This window comes from Clinocottus analis, unplaced genomic scaffold (genome assembly GCF_023055335.1).
Source record: "Clinocottus analis isolate CAN_PGR_092001 unplaced genomic scaffold, fCliAna1.0.p SCAF_7, whole genome shotgun sequence".
In the NCBI taxonomy this organism is placed as follows: Eukaryota; Metazoa; Chordata; class Actinopteri; order Perciformes; family Cottidae; genus Clinocottus; species Clinocottus analis.
This window is the reverse complement of record NW_027176229.1, coordinates 10,273,577-10,291,077: the sequence shown is the minus strand read 5'-3', so window position 1 is coordinate 10,291,077 and position 17,501 is coordinate 10,273,577. Positions and strand designations below refer to the sequence as shown.

Sequence of the window (17,501 nt, the reverse complement as noted above, 5' to 3'; positions counted from 1 at the left end):
GTCATTCGCCTGCACAGGGTGGGTATAGTGCCTGCAAATTCCTCTGCCTGTCAAACTATACCACATTAGGATTCAGAAATGTGACTGATTTGCCTCGCACTACTTATTAAATCTTTTTTTCTAATTATAGATGATTCAGCCTTTCATCCTGAGGCGCTCGAAAAGGGATGTGGAGAAACAACTGCCCAAGAAGTACGAGCATATTCTAAAGTGCCGTCTCTCGACCAGACAGAAAAGCCTTTACGAAGACATCCTCACTCAACCAGGGTGAGATATTTGCCCCACATGGATAGTTATATTAATATATTAAAGTAGGGCTTTCCTGGCGTTATGAAGAATTTCACCGTGGATAAAGTTTGCATTATGAAGGTACTGGAGTTAAACCAGTCATAATTATCTCTAATTGGTTTTGTATTGCTGTGAAAACGTCTCCTTTAAACACCTTATTAATTCAAATTTCATGCCTAAAACAAAATTGCATGCGTGTATTTGAACACATTATGATTAACCTTTGCATAATACAATTTGTTTTTACGGAATAAAGCATTTCAAAGTGATACTCTTATGTCAAAGTGCCACAAAGCAACTTTCATAGAAATGGACGGGAGCCGCCTCCAACGGTCTTTGTACAGCCATGGTTTGAACACATCATTAGAAATCTAACATTATACTGTAAACGGTTTTAATTACAACATGTTTTATGTTCATAGAACTTACATTACATCACAAGACCTTTTATTGTCTGTTTTCAGTAAAGGATTGAATTAGATTTGAATGTGTCGATGTGTACATGTCTTGTAGTGTTGGTTGCAGCGTTCTCTTGGTTTGAACAGTGCATAATCATGTCTTCTTTCTGTGCTCTCTCAGAGCTCAGGAGGCACTGAAGACGGGACATTTTGTCAGTGTGCTTCAGGTCTTGATGCAGTTACAGCGAGTGTGTAACCACCCTGAGCTGGTGGCACCGAGGGAAACCAGTAGCTCCTACTTCTGCTCCTCTCTGCAATACAACGTCCCATCACTGGTGCTGGGAGCTCTTCAGAATGACTCAAGCAAGGTATACAGTTGTTCTTCTTTTAATTGCTAATGTGCACCAAGATGTTTGCTAGCCCTGTTTAACTGTCACTCAAAAATGTTGTGTTGGCAACCAAGATTCATAATTAATCTGCACTTATCCACGATCTGCTGTTGTCTTGTATCTCATTCTCCTCCTAGATTGCAAACATGTCTATCTTTGATCTGATAAATAACGAGAACAGACTGACTCGGTATCAGACTGAAGAGGCGGTACCCAAACTAAAGATCACTCAGCAGCTCATAGAGGAGATCCACTCTGGTCCAGAACCTCCACCACGACCCAAGCCATGTCCAATAAAACCCTTGAGGTCAGCAATAAAAGCTCCAACTAACTTGACATGGTTGATGTGGAGATCCATAGACATTTTAGTTTGCTCTGAAATGTAAAATTAATATTGTAAGACTGATATCTGGCATCAAATCATAATAATAAGATTTTTTTCTTAGTAGATTGTTCCAGCCAGTGCAGTATGGAACAAAGCCAGAAGGTCGCCTGGCTGCCATCACAAGTACAGCAGGCCAGCGTCCTCCAACGAGCTCTCCCATCACGAGCACCTCTGTTTCCACCACCAACCAGTCAGTCCAGGCCAGGGGCAAGTCCCCTGTCACCACTGCAACTACGACAGCTACCTCTCACGGTAAGACCATTTTAGGAGTAATGCTTGCGCTGTTGACAGAACATTTTCAGTAGGGAAAGGATTCCAGAGAGTGTCCTCTAACATCAAACTGTAAACTACCAATAGCTGTTTTATTGTTTTATAACACAGTTTGCATATATGCTGCATGACTGCGACACTGTTAAAGACATAAATGAACCTGATTTACTTTGTCATGCTTAAAATATGAATTCAGATTGTCCATATTGTCATATATTGTTGTCCCTAGTGTGTGGAATACATTTTGAAATAATGTACAGTGTGTACATATTTATGCACTTTGCTTCTTCAACTGTTTGGCACGGTCAGGGACACCCTTCAGTAGCCACAGAGGTTTCATTTGTTTAGATATTGATTTCTATGCAGCAGTGGTGGGCTGTCCTCATTGTTTTGACGTAATGGCAGCACAGCCAGGATATAATGAAAGGAGCAACTGTCAGTAAAATTTCCAGAGCTGCAGGAAAAAGGCCTTTTCTATGTTTTAGGTGCACTTGACTAACTGAATTCATCCACACAGGTGGAACTGATGTTCGAGAGATAAACAATTACCGTCACACCAACTTTGTTCATTGTTGGATTGATAGATAATAAATTTAATCAGATTTTTAGCAGTGATTAATCTTCCGTTAATAATCAATAATATCTCTAATTCTGCTTGCTGTTTTGGCCCACTACTACTAAGGGATTTGTATAAATGAAATTGTTTGATTCTATCGATGATTTGACTAAATATTGGGTTACCCTTAACATGTAGTCCCATACCCCCATTGCCTTGTATTTCACAGCAGTTGGAACAGCCACTCAGAGAGCCCAGACTACCCCTCCTGTCAGCAGCAGCAGCAACACTGTCTCTGGGAGCAGTGGCATTGGGCAGCATGTGTTGGGGGCTCCCTCTGTGGCCTTGGGCCAGACCTTAGCTGGCACAGTTGTGGGATCTATAGCTCCCATCAGCCAGCCTGCATTAGCACAGGTCCCCAGGCCAGCTCTAGCCTCCAGCCATGCCATCCAACCCAGCTTACTGTCCCAGAGGCTGGTTCTTACATCTCAGGCCCAGGCACGGTTGCCTAGTAAGTGGCCTCCCCTCCCTCTCAGTGTTTCCCCATCACCTCTGGCACAACAGTATGGGCTGCTCTACACTAAGGCCTTTATTGGAGGCACTGCTGATATGTGTTCAGTTTTCACTCCTCCAGATAAATGGCTTTGTACATAGACTCAAACGTGCAATGGTAGCAGCACTGGTGGTGCAGTAATTTTAATCATGGCAGAAAGTTACATCAATAGTTACATGAGATTAGATCTGTAGCCATATCAGCAGCATCTCTACAGCCTCAACATTCTCCAATTTCTTTCTTGAAACCTGCATGTACACTATAAACAACCCACTTAGGTTAGACCACTGTACTATTTAATTATGTTATCCCCCCCTTTTTTATTATTTATTTTTCTCCCAGTTTACTAATTTTCTTTTGTCTCTTGCATCAGACCAGCTGCAGGAAAAATCCGAAAGCTTTGTTTGTTTAATTTTTCTTTGCTAATATTATGATTTCACCCTGTTGAGCATCACTGCAAAGCATGTGGAAAAAGTCCCACAAATTGCCAACCCTTTATGCCTCAAATGTGAACAGAGAATCCTATCAGTAACATCACACAGTATTTCAATATATAAATAGGGAAAACATGTTTTAAATATTATCTTGCATATGATTTTTGCCCAGTAGGTACATTATTTGATCATTTGTTAGCATATATTAGTGTTATGTAAACATACTTATTCATGCACACAAAGTCATTGTGCTCAATAATGTGTTCCTTGTAAATACTCCATGCAATTAATAACTTGTGTGAAGGAAATAATGTAATTAACAGAAACAATCTAAGGGGATGCCACGAATAATTAGTTTACAACCAAACCCCAAAATATATCTATTTGTACATTTTATTAATTTAAATGATTAATAATGAGTGTGCGTTATTTTTTCTTTAAACCACAATTTATATTCTTAGTAAACATTTTTAAAATGACTAATATCATTGATTACTTTTTGATGGCTTTGTTGCTACTTAAAATTGGCATGGTACTGAGAAGTACGGTGATAGTCAGAGGTTTCTAAACCCTTCATAGTAGGTACAGGGTCTGAAATCAAGTGTTTTTCTTACACTTTCTACTGGACAATAAAAAAATTGTCTGACATTTTTCAATATGAATCTCTGTAGAACTGCTTTGGTATTGTAAACACTTAGTATATATATATATATATATATATATATATATATATATATATATATATATATATATATATATATATATTCTCCTAAGGCAAACTATGGAGGCAGGTAACCTTAAATTTGAAATTGGCTGGAAAATCAATCAATCATTCATGCCATTTCCAAACTATTTTTAGTTATCTCTAAAAAATAATGTTGAATTCTAAATTCCTCCTTTACACCTCGCATATATTTTCTAGTCCAAGCAGCCTTTCCATAGGAGTGCTTTGCTTCTTCAGAAATGCCTAAAAAGGGTTATACATTGTGTTTAAAAATACCATATTAAAGGGAAAAAATATATCTCAAAATAATGACAGGTGTTATTGTTATTATGGATATTATTGTTTGACAAAAGTCCTCAAGTATACATCCTTGAAAGTGCATCAAACGCAGTGCTCTTTCTATGTGTCTGCTTCAGGTTCTCTGTTTCACCTGAGGACTGGACTTACAGCCATTTTCTTTTTCCCTTCAGGGTTTGTAAAAGTAGGAGCTGCTATAGTTCTGTTGTGGAGGGCGGCTATGCTCGTTCCTCTGATTAATCCACCCTGTTTTAGCATGTCTTGTCTCTTTTTCACCCTTAAACTAACTGATGCAGAGTATGTTGTCGTCAGACATTTACGCCCAGACTTTTTAATGCTGTCTTTGATAAAGTGCTTGTTCTTCCTTTCCAATGAAGGTGGAGATGTGGTGAAGATTGCCCAACTGGCCAACATAACAGGGAGTCAGAATCGCATATCCCAGCCAGAGACTCCTGTCACTCTGCAGTTTCAGGGTAACAAGTTCACTTTGTCCCCAAGCCAGCTCCGCCAACTCACCACCGGACAGCCCTTACAGCTCCAAGGTACACTCGGTAATGTACATCCCATTGTCAAACTTTTATCTCTAAATAATTCTCTCCTTTGTATCCACTTATTCTACTTGTCTGCAAGTCCTCAAGGCACTGGAAGCACTTAAGATGGGTACCATATGATTTAAAATTCCCTAGTTCAATTTTTTTGGGGGACCTTTGTTTCTTGTTATCAGTCTCTCTCCCCATGTGTCCTGTCTTTCTTTTATCAGCTGTCAATGAGGGCTAAATGCAAAAAAACAATGCACTAAGCATGTCTTGGATAAAAAGTCTGCTGTACTTAATCCAATCCCCACGCTTCCTTTTCAGATGTTGATGAATGTATTCTGGAAAAAAAGCAACGAATGCAGCCAAAATGTAGCAAAAACATAATGGAAGCTACCGGCCGCAGCATGTACATATATACATGCGCCGCTGTTGGCATATTTCCTTGATGTACTATTGTTTCCGCCTTGTTATGCAAACCTCAATGCTGATGGCATGAATGTTTTTATTTTTCACATTTATTTTAATGGCCAAGTGGATCTTAACCTTTGAGAAGGCACCTCTTATATTTGCTGCTTAATTGTGTGTCATGAATTTAGGCAACATCCTGCAGATTGTGTCAGCTCCAGGGCAGCAGATCATCAGACCACAGGGATCCATGGTAATGCAAACAATGCCACCAGCTGTCCCTGCCTCCAATGCCTCAGCTACACTTGGCACGCCTCATCCTACTCTGTCAACAGCCCAACAAGGTGACTCATTCACAGTCAAGATATTGCATTGTTATCTCTGAGTAATCAAGTCTGGCGCAATCATTTATTTTTGTTTTTGTATATTGATATAATGTATTCTTGTTGTTGTCATTGCCTTGAGTAACGTTTTAAAGTGCTATACAAATAAAATGTATTATTATTGACATTGTGTTTTTTTTTTTCAAGCATTGGGTGTGACGACAAATGCCACATCAGCCCCCACCAAGCTAACAACTGCAACTCATGCTGGTTCTCAGGTCAGTCCATCACTGTCAAGCAATTGTTTCCAATTCCTGGTTTAACTTTATTTATAATCTAAAAACAAAGCATTTTGCAGACAACATTTTTGGATTAAAATGGCTAATTGTGGTTGCGTGTACTCTCGCTCACCGTCATTTACAGGAGTCTTCAGAAGAAAAGACTCAGCAGCTGAAGGAGCGCTTGTGCCGCCTATTTGCTGCAAATGAGCGACGCTGTAGCCGCAAAGTGTTGTATGGGTCCGACCTGCTGCAGGCTTGCACTTTGAGCACAGAACCTGCTCACTCTGCCATGACTGCTGGAGGCTGGAGGTGGGTGGGCAGAGAAAGCTGCCTCAGGGCGCAGAGAAACTGCGTGGCAACAACTTCTACACTGCAGTCCACTCTGCTCTCTGTGGGGGACCGTCTGGACGCTGCCAACAGCCTTATTGAGAGGTACTTCAGCCTACTACTACTACTACTATACTATTAAACTTTCTTTTTTCTATACAGCACATCATTTTTTAAAACATCATAACGACCACTACAAGGAAAGTCATACGTGGTGGTTATGTGTTGCTTACTCGACCTGTTAGAATTGTTAGGAATTTTTTAAATAATCATAATTTCTACCATGAAAGAAAGACGGTTTTATCAAAATGCACTTTTTTTATGTTTTACTTATTAATCCAAATAATGACTATCCTATGGACTATTGTCATGTTATAGGTTAATATGCGTGGTGCCTCCAGCTGAAGCCACACCTACTCGCCTGTATGCAGCCAATCCCCCGGTTCCCTACAGCCTTGAGCAGAAATCCCTTCACCGTCGTCTACGGGAGGCCTCTGCTCCACACAGTGCTGAAATCCACCACTTGACATCCAGGCCACTACTTCGTTTTTCTGACCTGCAGCTAATGCAGATGGACTCAGGTAAGCCTAGCACATTTTTGGATAATTTCTTACAAGTTCAGAGTGCAAAAATAATGACATGTATGAATGACCGCAATATAACTAACACATGTTTTCGTGAAAACACCACTGTAATCCTGCTAAATCAATGCTATTACAGACAAAAATTCCCATGCTAATTTGCACACATAATGGTCTTCATAGTTAAAGTAACTATAAAACAAAAATGATTCTCTGTGTGGTGTTACAACTACCAATAATTACTATATTGTTCTTTTCCAAAGGTAAACTGGAAGCTCTTGCCATTCTGCTGCAGAAGCTTAGGTCAGAGAGCCGCCGTGTCCTCATCTTTACTCAGATGGTGAAGATGCTAGACATTCTGGAGGCCTTCCTAGATTACAGACAGCTTACTTATGTGCGGGTCGATGAAAGCTGCTCTCCTGATGAACGACAGGTAAAATCACCACCACAAACATTGGTTCTTGCAAGCAATACACATACGAGCTTCTGAGTGGATATTATATCGGTGTTAACCTCAATAAAAAACGTGACATTGTGTCACTGGCAAGAAAACGTATAAATATAGCAATAACTATTGCAGTATTTCCCCTACTATTATAATAGGGGGAACAGGCGAGCACACAGCAGACAGAGAGTGGGGAAAAATATGTAGCGTTAAAAGCAGAAGGCTATATCTGCTTTTTTGTAACACTCCGAGAGTGAAAGGTTGCAGGTCAAAACAAAACATCCACAACAGCCTGCAAGGAGACCCTCATGCAGCCTGCGGAGCTCAAGAAATGGGCCAAACGTTTCTGACTTTGCATATCGCAGGGCTCTCAAGTGTCCCGCATTGAGCGTGACTGTCACGCATTTCGGTCTTTCGGTCATTTGCATGTGTTGTATCCGGGTAAGATGTAATAACAGCCCCCACCCCTCCGTCGACGACGGCTCCATATATGTCACGCTTGCCTGCCTTCAAAACTTGAGAACCCTGATATCGAGAGACTCTGGAAATGTTCTTCCAAAAGCCCAAAAAATACACTGCAGTGACAAAACCTGCCCACTTTGTGGTTATGATTAAAATAAATGAACACCAAGTCAGTATTTCTCAAACTGGGGCGATATTACAGGTAGCTGCAGCAAGAAGAAATGCTGATTTTTCTTATTTCAAGAACTTTGAGAACTTCACAAATTACAAAAGTACACGGACATAAAACTAAGGCATTAATAAATACATGGCGAAATGCCTGTACCGTAAATGTTTACGATTCGCCGTTAACAGGTTACCCTTAGGCTTATGCTTGCACTTGAAAATTTGCGACTCACTGATGTTTGGCTTCTTGCCAAAAGCCGATTTCGGTGCGATCCCCCTTGAGAAGCTTTAAACCTAGGGGAAACGCTGTATTGTCATAGAGAGCGATGGCACCAGGTATAACAGTTAACCACTAGTAGGCAAGCATATAACAATGAAGGGCAAGAGTATATGTACGTTTTATGTCTTTCCTCCTCGTGATACAAGAAAGTTCTTATTACCTTTTACCAATCTGTTCACTTGGTTGGTGTTTTGTTTCTGCAGGAGAACATGAAGAAGTTCAACAGAAACAGAAATGTGTTCTGCAGCATCCTGACCAACCGCTGCTGCTCTGCAGTTGGGACTTTGTTTGATGCAGATACCTTCATCTTCTACGACACAGACCTCAATCCCAGCATGGATGCCCGCACCCAGGAGTGGTGTGACAAAATAGGACGTTCTAAGGATATACACATATACAGGTACTACTATCAACTTTGTGAGATCTGTTCTTTGTCATTTGTATTCAAACAACACAATAGTAAAATTTTATACTAACTTACCCACATTGGTATTGAAGGACTTTGATGCTACTCTGTTTACTTTTTGTTGCCAGGTTGGAGAGTGGGAACTCCATTGAGGAGAAGCTGTTGAAGAACGGCACCAAGGACCTGATCAGAGAGGTGGCTGCGCAGGGTACAGATTACACCTTGGCTTTCCTCACGCAAGTAAGATGAATTTACTGTGGTCTTCTTGTCCTGGAGTTCAGAAACTGTACATACTTATTTTATATTTATTAAAGCTAAATGTCTTCAACTATAAAAGCCTTTTGTGCATGAACCAGTAAAGCTGTCATGTTCTTCACCTGTGGAACCGAGACCCAGAACTGCTTTAATTCAACTGTGAACAATACTGACCTGATATTGTATGTTCTCAGCGGACAATACAGGATCTGTTTGAGGTGGAGGCTGGCTCAGGAGAGAAGGTGGAGGAGTTTGTGGTTCTTCACCAGGAGCCATCAGCCTCTGAGGCCATTTCTCCCAGAGTGGCTAGACCCTACATCCAGGCTCTCCACAGCATAAACCTGGATGCCCTGCCTGAGGAGGAAGAGCAGCAGCAGCAGCAGCAGCAGCAGCAGCAGCAGGATGAGGAATTGGCAGGCAAGGACTCGACAGAGAACAACGAGTCAGAGAACCAAACTAAAGAAGAGCCGGCCCAGAAAGAGGAGCTGAACGCAGTCATGGAACAGGTAGCGTTACTTTTTTTTATATACACCATTTGTAGTCTAGTGTAAATCAAAACATTCCAAATACAGGAGATGTATCATAATACATTATATTATAATTTGTTTTGTCTTGCTGAGGTTCATTGTGCATTTTTTACCTTCTCTTAAACAGCTCACACCAATTGAAAGGTATGCCCTGCATTACTTGGAGTATCTACACATCAGTGACGAGGAAACTGCTATCAAGGTAACTTTAACTGTCGATCCTTTTTTAAATGACTGTATAGATTTGATGTATATATTTAGCAGAAGTCTGTGTACAATTTTTCCGTTGATAAATTTGACTGACATATATATTTCTCAGGAGCGGTTGGAGTGCTCGAAGAGAGGCTGGGAGCTGCGGCAGCTGCAGAAGCTAAAGGATGATGATGAGGAGCGACAGATCATGGAGGGGGATGGAGATCTCTTCACCTACACCAGAGAAGATGCCTACAACATGGTGGGTGATCTCTGCTTATCAAACATGAAGTGGTCTGTGGATTGTGCTTCACGCTTGACATTAACCTTTTCTCTACATGTCAATAGGAGTATGTATTTGATACAGAGGACGGCCATACGGAAATCATGCCGGTAAGGAACCAAATTTGATGTAGTTGTGAAAGACTCAGATGTGCCTAATATTTTAAATGGTGTCTAAAATGGTAAATCTTTTACCACATGTACATTTCTACACAAATGTCTAATGTGACTTTGGATCTTCACTCAAATTTCATTTATTTGTATTGAGGCGCACAATGTGTCTGAATTCTGCTATGTTCTGACTTGTTGTATTCTGACACAGCTTTGGACTCCACCGACGCCACCACAGGATGACAATGACATTTACATTGACTCTGTGATGATGCTGATGTATGACACTACACCCATGCCAGAGTCCAAGCTGCCTCCTGTCTACATCCGCAAGGAGCACAAAAGACTCAAGATGGATCCCTCGGGTAAAACATGATTTGTGATTACGGCTTTCATTATGTCTTTTGGACAACATGGCCTGAGCTCTCTCTGGTTTTACTCAAAACAGTATTTCTTTTGTAAGTCTTGGAGTGAATGAATTTTAAGGAAAATAGTTTTTTGATACTTTTTAAGAATAGACGCGTAGTTTTATTGCAGCTTTTGTATGTTTCTCTGTCCTTACTTGAGTGTGTTTATCCAGCAGCAGCCAGAAAGAAGAAGAAGGGCCATGGAGAGACAGTCATTCCTCCACGCTCCCTTTTCGAAAAGGCTAGCATGCTCAAAGTTCGCCGAGAGGGAAAGGACCAGAAAAAGAACTTTTCCCTCAAGCAGCAGGCACCCTTTGCCAAGCCCCTACCCTCGCTGGTTAAACCTGCCATGGAGGCTGGCCAGGACAACCCAGAGTGGCTCATCAGTGAGGACTGGGCTCTGCTTCAGGTACTGGCTCCTCTCATGGTTAACTTGCATGATAAGCTTTCTCACAACTATGATGGAAATAAATATATATTTAATTGCACTTCACTCAATACAACAAGTTATATTATTAGTACATTCAATTTACTAATATCATTGTTGCGTGTCTCACAGGCTGTAAAGCAGCTGCTGGAGTTGCCTCTGAACCTGACAATCGTCTCTCCTGCCCACACCCCTAATTGGGATCTGGTGAGCGATGTGGTGAACTCCTGCAGCCGCATCTACCGCTCTCCCAAACAGTGTCGCAATCGCTACGAGAATGTTATCATTCCCAGAGAAGAGGGCAAGGTAATGGAAAATCAGCAGTAAATGCAGTGTCGCCCTACTTTGTCTGTTTGTTTAAACCACATTGTTTACTTTGGTTTACAGTTGATATATGAAGCAAACCCCAAGAAGAAAACCAAGAGCATATACAAGGTACCCGAGCCTTGTATTTGATAAATTGTTCTTTGATCTTGAATTCATGGCCTAACTTTTCTTTTGTCTGTCTTTGTGTCCTGTGTCTGTGAACTTGCCCAGTCTAAGAACAGTCGTCCTCTGAGGACCTGTCAGATCTACACACAGGATGACAATGCCACTCACATCCAGCTCTACAACAGCCGCTTTGAACTCATGAAAATTATTGCAAGCAAGAGAAGCCCACCAATCAAACCACTGTAAGTACTGATGGTTTTCTGTCGACACTGAATGCTCAAGTTTCATCAACTTTAACGCACAATATTTACACACTAAAAAAGCCTTTCATGACATGCAATTAATTATATATTTTCTGTCTGATAAAAAAAGTAATATCAAGTTCAGATGGGATATTTTATTTTGAATTGTATTAATTTAATTTATACTACTTCCAGGCTCGGCATGAATCCATTCCAGAAGAATCCCAAACATGCCTCAGTTTTAGCAGAAAGGTGTGTTTGATGTCATAATTTTTCTACTGTTGACATCCAAACCTTGAATCTCAATTGGAAGAACAAAATATAACAAAGTGTTTTTCTTTTCTTCAGTGGGATAAGCTACGACAAGCCCCTACCTCCCATTCAGGTGGCATCTCAACGTGCTGAAAGGATTACCAAGGAGAAAAAGGTGATTGTTGACAATTAGGAGTGCCCGCATTGTGTTTCATCACTGTCAGATCCAAGTAGTGCTGCTTTTCATCTTTACTGATGTTTTTGTGCATTGTGTGTGTTTTCAGGCCCTAGCGGAGCAGCAGAAGGCTCAGCAGTTGGCCCAGCAGGCTGGAGCTCCTCAGGCCCAAGCTGCCCCCGGCCAGGCGCAGACTCCTGCTGCTGGCCTGGCTCAAGCCCTGGTCCCCCAGGCTGCCACCGTGCCCGGCGCTACTGTGGTGCCTAATGCGGCTCTTCTGGTGAGTATCCAAAACATTAAAAAATCCAAACTTCTACATTTAACCAATATTATCGAGAGACCCAAAACAAGTCACTTAAGCCAGTGAAAGCTAATACACTTACGGTTTTTGTTTTTCAGGCTGGAGCCATAAAAAATGCCACTGTGGGCACAACCCTCCAGGCTGGTACGCTGACACACATATAGTTCACATTACAGAGCCGTTGGTGTTCGAATAGTTAATTCATTTCTCTTTTGTTTCTTCCAGCAACTGGAGGGGGGAATGTGATTGTGAACACAGTAGCTGGAGTTCCTCCAAGTCCCTTCCAGGCCAACAAGCGCCTGGCATCTCCAGTCATACCAGGCACCCTGTCTGTGAGTCATGTTCCATTATGACTGCTGCTTTGGCTTAAGTCGGCCTCCGACTGACTTACTGTAATTCATGACACAAATAGCCGTTGGATTGTCATGAAGCTGAATGCACACCCACTCTATCCTGTAGAGAGTGATCATTACAAGTGTGAACGCCATTACTCATCGTTTTGCTTTTTGTGTTGTTGGTCAAGCCTGCTGGTGCAGCTGGAGCGCAGGTGGTCCATGCACAACAGAGGGCCGTTGCGGCTGCAGCTGCCCCTGCCGAGGTGGTCTCCCTCGCTACGGGTCAGGGTGTTCGAGCCGTTACACAAGTGACGGCATCTGCAGTCGTTTCTACCACTCAGAGCCCGGTGCAGTCGCAGAATCGCACACTGGTCACTCAGGTCCCAGCAGGTACTTCGCAGAACACCGGCTTTTCTCTATCAAGACAACCTCAGAGTACCCACTACAGCTCGACAGATCTGACTAATCTGCTGTCGTCCATCCAGCCACAGGTATGCAGTTGCCACAAGGAAAGACCCTCACTCCAACACAGCTTCAGATGCTTCGACATCAACAGCTGCAGCAACAGCAGGCTGCTTCCCCACAGATCAAAACTGTAGGCAAACCGCAGGTACACCACCAGCATGTTACACAAAGTTTTACAAAATAGGGTCACATTGAAAAACATAAATCACTGTTTGTCTCTGTTGGATAAATCAAACATATTGACAGTATTAACTGTACTTTCATAGAATGAACGCAGTGATGGCAGTACTTCAGATTTACCCAATAAAAAAAATACAATTAAACATTGCAAGGGTGATTACAATTACCTTACATTGAACTGGCAATATATGTGTTTACAGGAGTTGTTGAAGATGCATAAGCATAAGTTGCAGCTGCAGCAGCAGCAGCAGGTAGCTGCAGCAGTGGCAGCAGCCCAGGGCCAACAGGCTGCAGGGGCCCAGCAGGCCGCCCAAATGCAGCCTGCGCAGGCTGCCCAAGCCAATCCCCAGTTAGCAGCTGTGACAGCACCCAGACCTGGAGCCGTGTTAACCGGCACGACTGTTGCCAACCTGCAGGTGGCCAGACTGGTAAGATTGTTAAAAAGATTATTAGATTTTACATAAGTACATCATTTGTAACACTGAGAAGAAGTTATGGGAGTAATTGAGAACACTTGCACTTTATGAATCATATGAATCAAAAGATGTTTGTCTTACAATCTACCTACAGAGAGGGATGGGATTATATCGGATTTAAACATGGATCACACTAATTTAATTGTGGAGGATTACAATTATTGGGTTAATTGTGAATATTGTTAAGAGTGACTTGAAAAAGATGGCATAACTGAAAAATAAAGAAACCTTATTGATTAATACTAAAAGAATGTTCATAGAAAAAAATATATTTCTGTCTGGGATGCAATACAAAATGTTTGTTAACAATATGTCTGGGAAATTGATTCCAATATGGGTTTTGAAGTCATTTGATTTCCTCTGTTGGCATCATGTTTGTTTTTGAACAGACTCGAGTGCCAACTCAGGGCCAGATTCAAGCCCAGGCAGGACAGACAGCCCAGGTGACCCTCACGAAGCCTCCTGTGGTCTCTGTGCCGGCTGTGGTCTCATCAGCTGGGGTCACTACTCTGCCAGTCACAGTAGCAGGCATAAGTGTGGCTATTGGTCAGCCGCAGAAAGCAGGTGTGTTATTGAATTTCTTTGACAAAAGACATTGTTTCTATGACTTTGCTCATCACGTCACGTGGGCTTTCACTTTGTAATTATGTTTTGCTGTCATTATAATGATATGCCTGTTCTTGCTCAATCTATGATACACCATTGATTATAATCCAAATCAAAACACAAAGTGATTGTGAACATTGTGTTGCATATCTTTTTTGTGACATCCATGCTGCTGTTATCATTATCACAAATGTCTAAATCCAATATGTCATTCTCTCTCCTCTCTGTCAGGTGGGCCTGTGCTGACGCAGTCATTCCCACAGATGCAGGTCCAGCAGCTGCTTCAGATGAAGAAGCAGCAGCAGCAGCAGGCGGCGGCGGCGGCGGCAGCTCAGCAGAAAGCAGGGCAGACGCAGCAAGGACAGACCACTGTGCAGCAGAAGGTAAACACACCACACAAAAGACACATTGGTAACAAATTATCATTCTTAAAGAGTCTTTTTTTTGTTTCAGTCCACAACAGAAGCAATAAATACAGCATTTAAATCTATTTAGATACTTGTGCATACATACTGCTTTAGCTGGGTGTGCTTAACACTGTAGTTCATTTTGTGTTAAATGTATTAGTTCAATAGAAATAATAGATAAAGAAAAACTACTTCTGTTATTTCCTTTAGATCGGCACCCAGCAGGTTACAGTGCAGGCAGCTCAGCCAGCCCAGCAGAAGGTGACCTACGCTACCACCACACAACTCCAACCAGGAATCAAGACTCAGTTCTTTACTACTTCCATCTCCCAGGCTCAGAAACCCACTGGAGCCCAACAAATTCAGGTACATTATCAGTGGAAGTCACTCCCGCAAAATAAATATTTACTGATTAACAGTTTGTTTGTTCGTTGATATGAGATTTTTATTTGTTGACTTCTCTTATCAGGTGGCTAAACTCCCACAAATTGTGCAGCAGCAAACCACCGTGGCCAGTATTCCGCAAATTGTGTCGTCTCCTCAGCAGGTAAAGTTTTTTTCTTCGGCTGACCAATTCTCGCAAAGGTAACCTGTATGGCTGAAAATATTTGTTTGAATAACCATTTGTACTATATGCTGCCTTTCTGCCAAATGTTCACTTTTATGTTTTTATAGTTTTATCGTATAACGGATACTTTGTATATTATGTTTGTAGGTTGTTGTTTTTTTCCTTCAGTAAGAGCTTTGTCAGCTCTTCATGAAAGCAACATAAAATCTTTCAATGCTTTGTAATGAATCACTTCAGACTTCAGAAACGGGACAGATGCATGTTTTGTTTGTATTGTTTCTCTTCAGATCCAGGCCCAGACTGTGACTCTAACCCAGGCAGCCACGTCTGCTCCTCAGATGCAGATGATTCCTGCTGGGACGACGACAGCCCAGGTAGTCCAGCAGAAGATCATCCAGCAGCAGGTGGTGACTGCAACCACCTCACCCCAGATCCAGACGCCTCCTCCCCACAGCCCCGCCCAACAGTCTGCTGCACCCTCTTCTGCAGAGTCCCCAGTGCAGCAGGCCGCTCAGACCCAACAGTCCACCAAGAGTCAGGCTCGCCAGGGGGGCATCAGGGCCAAAACTCCTGCCAAGCCCGGCGGGGGAAACAATTAGGAACAGCACTAATGAAAGTAAAATTACCAAGTGTTATCCTGCAGTACAGATGTGACGGTACTGAAGTTGTGCTGAGGCATTGTTATGGATCCCACAGCAGCTATTGCCACAGACAGACTTTACATCACATTGTTAATCACATTAAACCGTGACCCCAAACATCTCCAACCCCAATCTCTAACTGATTAAAACTGCGTCCAACATAATTATTGCAGTGCTCATACCTAAACTATTCTGGCATATCAACCACAGCACTGCTGCCCATAATTCTTGTGGGATCCAGAATGTTGCTGTACTGAGTCAACATTGTTACTGCTATTCTTTGTCTGTCATGAAATGTGGAAAATTCTTGACATTACCACAACTTTCCCCTTGACTACTGCCCAAAACATCAAACGACAAACACAACAGTCATGCCTTCAAATGATGAATATGTTCTAACTTGAGAGGCTTATGGGTAATTCTGCGTTGGGAAATGAGCTTTCCATTAGAATAAGTGTATTCATAAATAGTCCCTTTTATGTCTAATTCCTTTGTCTATAGATACTGAATGGAGAATACTGCACGTTCCTTTAGTCATTTGTTTTTTATTGCAGCAAATACACTGTAAACATGTACTTTAGTATTTTGTGTTTTCTCATAAATTGTCTTTTTTTATTGATGTCAAGGAAAAAAAAACTGTAAATATCAATGAAAAACATTTGTACTTGTAAAGTAGTCGTGTTTTCATTGGGTTTTTTCAGCCTAATTGTAATAAAGTGTTTTGTTTTTATACACAGATTCATCTTTTTTCCTTTCGTTTTTTTCATTAAATCCGTTGTAACTACTTGGAAATCTTGTGAATTCTTATACACATTCCCTGTTGGAACAATGCTTCATAAATGATGAATTCAGTGTTGATTCATGCTTTACTAATGCTAACTGCTGTGTACATTAATTTCAAAAAGTTCTGGAGGCAGGCAGGATCTGGACCAGTAGCTTTCAGCTGGAAAAAAAAAAAGATGCCTGACAAAACAGAATTTGTCATAGTCAAAGGCTGCTGTCAGGAACCGGGCCGCACGGCCATAAGGAAAAGAAGGGGGACACACACAGAGCGGTTTAACAGAAAAAGGTTTATTTTAACTTCCCAAATCAGTTAGAGCAGAGTTCCCGACACTAGCCCACTGGTGCCTCGTGGCGAAGGAGAGCACTCAACCCGAGGGCCTTTTAACTCGTTGCCCCAACGAGTTAACACTTTGCAAACACTTTAGAAATAATTTTTAAAAAACGCTTCTAAGAAGACGAACATACTAAAAAAGGCCAACAGGTTTGCGTTAAGAAAAAGATGCAGATGTGTATAGTTCCACAAGGGGGCACTGTTGTATCAGTATCACCTAGCACTGTGAGGAAGGCCCTACACTAGTTTTCCAGCTCATTGAAATTTCCCATCTGCCCTTTGGTGCATTCCCTGCATCTACTCTCCCCACTGGCCGGTCCACATTCACCACTAAATGAGTGAGACAAGGGAGGTGAGGCAGAAGAGAGGACCGAGAGATGAACAGATGGGTGAAGCTGGTTCCTTTAGCCTGGGCATGGCTTCATCCTTGTGCTCGACCTCTTTTATTTCTATTTAGAAGAACTGTACATTGTAAACAGGAGTTGTTTTATTGCATACTGTGGAGGTCAGAAGCATACTGGCCTATGTATTAATGCATCAGAACTGGAGGCAGAAAGAGCTAGCAGACTTTAGAGCAGAGGAGCTGTCATGGTGCGGTTAA

At 41.9% G+C, this 17,501-nt stretch overlaps 1 protein-coding gene across 6 annotated transcripts in view; it reads left to right on the top strand.

Moving 5' to 3' along the window:
• Positions 1 to 16,556, top strand: part of ep400 (E1A binding protein p400) — a 27,069-nt gene extending 10,513 nt beyond the window's left edge. For 2 of the 6 annotated variants that reach the window (XM_068604557.1, XM_068604551.1), the window contains 35 exons: positions 1 to 18; positions 131 to 267; positions 868 to 1,054; positions 1,213 to 1,382; positions 1,522 to 1,712; positions 4,672 to 4,845; positions 5,427 to 5,579; positions 5,766 to 5,836; positions 5,982 to 6,271; positions 6,545 to 6,747; positions 7,011 to 7,180; positions 8,303 to 8,499; positions 8,634 to 8,745; positions 8,955 to 9,266; positions 9,415 to 9,489; positions 9,607 to 9,741; positions 9,828 to 9,872; positions 10,084 to 10,237; positions 10,453 to 10,688; positions 10,839 to 11,012; positions 11,094 to 11,141; positions 11,244 to 11,380; positions 11,576 to 11,632; positions 11,729 to 11,807; positions 11,917 to 12,087; positions 12,207 to 12,252; positions 12,334 to 12,440; positions 12,632 to 12,833; positions 12,929 to 13,053; positions 13,289 to 13,516; positions 13,954 to 14,128; positions 14,402 to 14,553; positions 14,788 to 14,943; positions 15,047 to 15,124; positions 15,433 to 16,556. The exon at positions 1 to 18 is cut by the window's left edge and continues 157 nt beyond it. In XM_068604557.1, the coding sequence (XP_068460658.1) occupies positions 1 to 18; positions 131 to 267; positions 868 to 1,054; positions 1,213 to 1,382; positions 1,522 to 1,712; positions 4,672 to 4,845; positions 5,427 to 5,579; positions 5,766 to 5,836; positions 5,982 to 6,271; positions 6,545 to 6,747; positions 7,011 to 7,180; positions 8,303 to 8,499; positions 8,634 to 8,745; positions 8,955 to 9,266; positions 9,415 to 9,489; positions 9,607 to 9,741; positions 9,828 to 9,872; positions 10,084 to 10,237; positions 10,453 to 10,688; positions 10,839 to 11,012; positions 11,094 to 11,141; positions 11,244 to 11,380; positions 11,576 to 11,632; positions 11,729 to 11,807; positions 11,917 to 12,087; positions 12,207 to 12,252; positions 12,334 to 12,440; positions 12,632 to 12,833; positions 12,929 to 13,053; positions 13,289 to 13,516; positions 13,954 to 14,128; positions 14,402 to 14,553; positions 14,788 to 14,943; positions 15,047 to 15,124; positions 15,433 to 15,744 (5,277 nt within the window). In that variant the 3' untranslated portion in view covers positions 15,745 to 16,556. The remainder of the gene's footprint in view (positions 19 to 130; positions 268 to 867; positions 1,055 to 1,212; positions 1,383 to 1,521; positions 1,713 to 4,671; positions 4,846 to 5,426; positions 5,580 to 5,765; positions 5,837 to 5,981; positions 6,272 to 6,544; positions 6,748 to 7,010; positions 7,181 to 8,302; positions 8,500 to 8,633; positions 8,746 to 8,954; positions 9,267 to 9,414; positions 9,490 to 9,606; positions 9,742 to 9,827; positions 9,873 to 10,083; positions 10,238 to 10,452; positions 10,689 to 10,838; positions 11,013 to 11,093; positions 11,142 to 11,243; positions 11,381 to 11,575; positions 11,633 to 11,728; positions 11,808 to 11,916; positions 12,088 to 12,206; positions 12,253 to 12,333; positions 12,441 to 12,631; positions 12,834 to 12,928; positions 13,054 to 13,288; positions 13,517 to 13,953; positions 14,129 to 14,401; positions 14,554 to 14,787; positions 14,944 to 15,046; positions 15,125 to 15,432) is intronic. The other 4 variants (XM_068604552.1, XM_068604554.1, XM_068604553.1 and 1 more) reach the window with 4 other exon arrangements.
• Positions 16,557 to 17,501: the final 945 nt, after the last annotated feature.